Here is a 2,455-nt window from a genome sequence, read left to right on the forward strand (position 1 = left end):
CTTAGTAAGAGTCCAAATTTACTCAATTACTGAAAGAAAAAAAATATACACACATAGGGATATATATATATATATATATATATATATATATACAAACAAATATAATATTAAAGATATAGATAAATTGCAATATAACAAAATTTACTTGAGGGAATGCATTATTTTTCAGAACAAGAAGTCAATAGTTATTGTTTAAGACTGATGATAATAACAAAAATAACATTAGCTAGCATTATTCAGCTCTTTCAACAGCTGGACTCTGTAGCATTCCTGTTACAGGTATTAACTTATTTAAAGTCCAGAATAACCCTATGATATAGGCACACATTTTCTGCAACATGGCTGAGAAATTGAGGCACAAACGTGTTAGATAACTTTCCTAAAGTTAGATGGTACTCATCCAAGTGGATGGCCAGCTCCACACCCCAGTATAATCATGGTCTTCTAAATAATTAAAAAAAAATAATATTGTGAAGATGATGACCTCTGAGCTGGAGTGGTAAAGATTAAAGTGGAGAAAAACAATTTTTATCTATTAATTATCACTAACTGACCAGGAAATTTCAACTGCCTGGTTGAATAATCATATAATAATAAGAAAAAAATATGTCAATGTATACAGTAAGGAATTATTCAACATGATGAGAAGATCATCATCTTCCACCTTCTGAGCAGATGGTAAGAAGAGATTAAAAATTTTGCATGTCTGGAAGGGATAAAACTAAGGCCAGTGGGTGGAAGGTACAGAAAGGAAGAATCCAGGTCCAAAACAGAGAATTACCGGTGGAGCTGTCTGCAGATGGAGGCTCAAGTAACAACTAAATGACCACACGGGGTATGCAGGAGAGGGACTCCAGCCCCAGATGGGATTAGAATACATGTCACTTTGCTCCCTTCCAAACTTGAGAATCACGTGTCTTGTATCTCCACAGAAATCACCAAGATGAAGCAGAATTAATTTGAATCAGAAGCACCAACTCAGGGCTCTCAGCTCCATACAATGCAGAAGAAGCTCAAGAAGAATCAGCCGGGTTCAGGATTTCTAAAGAAAAATTAAAAAAAAAAAAAACTCTATACCTAAATTCAGAATTATAAACTCATCTTCTACCATAGAGAAAAAGATTCTGTTCCTGATTCTAAAAATTTTGTTTTGTTTTTTTTTGTTTGTTTGTTTTGTTATTTTCTTTGTTCTCATCCTCAGACCAACAGTCCACACTGAATCCATGGCCAAGAATAATCTCACTACAGTAGCCGAGTTCATCCTCGCAGGCTTTACTGACCACCCCAACTTGGAGACACCCCTCTTCCTGGTCTTTCTCAGTCTCTATCTTGTCACCCTTCTGGGGAATCTGGGGATGGTGGTTCTCATCCGAGTGGATGGGCAGCTCCACACCCCAATGTACTTCTTCCTGAGCCACCTCTCCCTGCTAGATGCCTGCTACAGCTCTGTCATCACCCCCCAGATCCTGGCCACACTGACCACAGGCAAAATGGTCATCTCCTATGGCCGCTGTGCTGCCCAGTTCTTCTTCTTCACCATCTGTGCAGGTACAGAGTGTTTCCTGCTGGCAGTGATGGCCTATGACCGCTATGTAGCTATTAGCAACCCTCTGCTCTATACTGTGGCCATGGATCCCAGAGTCTGCTGGAGTTTGGTGCTGGGAGCCTATGTCTGTGGGATGTCTGGGGCCATCCTGAGAACCACGTGCACCTTCTCCCTCTCCTTCTGTGAGGACAACCAGATCAACTTCTTCTTCTGTGACCTCCCGCCCCTGCTGAAGCTTGCCTGTGGTGACACAATGAACACTGAGATCATCATTGTCTTCTTTGGCAACTTTGTGATTTTGACCAATGCTTTGGTCATCCTCATTTCCTACCTGTTCATCATCAAGGCTGTTTTGAGGGTGAAGTCTTCAGGGGGCAGGGCCAAGACTTTCTCCACATGCACCTCCCACCTCACCGCTGTGGCCCTTTTCTTTGGGACCCTCATCTTCATGTATATACGAAGCGGCTCAGGAAAATCCCTGGAGGAAGACAAGGTGGTGTCTGTCTTCTACACTGTGGTCATCCCCATGCTGAACCCTCTGATCTACAGCCTGAGGAACAAGGATGTGAAAGCTGCCTTCAAAAAGGTCACTGGTAGGGTCCAGGTGTCCCAGAGAGGGTAGGTAGAAATGAGAGGACTTCTCATCCTAGGTAATTTTGTTCCCATGGCTACATATCCTAATAGGTTCCAGCACTGTATGCATCCTATAGGCATGAATGGAGAGAAGGCAGACCAGGGCCACCAGGCACATGAGAAAAACTACAAAAGCTGTGAAGTTTTAACCAGCAATACCCCTTCCAGTCCATTCCTTGTCACTCAACAGTCCTGCCACTCTCTGATGTCATAACTTAGAAATCCTGAAGTTCACCACCCCAACGCTTGCCATTCTTTCCCTCGCTCTGGGCTCCC

General features: G+C 42.6%; 1 protein-coding gene across 1 annotated transcript; it reads left to right on the top strand.

Annotated features, from left to right (window-relative positions):
- Positions 1-1,223: 1,223 nt before the first annotated feature.
- Positions 1,224-2,168, top strand: LOC124092745 (olfactory receptor 9I1). The gene has a single exon (XM_046444550.1). It carries the CDS (start codon positions 1,224-1,226, stop codon positions 2,166-2,168), a length of 945 nt encoding a protein of 314 aa, XP_046300506.1.
- Positions 2,169-2,455: the final 287 nt, after the last annotated feature.

This window comes from Marmota monax, unplaced genomic scaffold, assembly GCF_021218885.2.
Source record: "Marmota monax isolate L192 unplaced genomic scaffold, Marmota_monax_Labrador192_F-V1.1 WCK01_AAM20220418_F8-fsc00038, whole genome shotgun sequence".
Lineage (NCBI taxonomy): Eukaryota > Metazoa > Chordata > Mammalia > Rodentia > Sciuridae > Marmota > Marmota monax.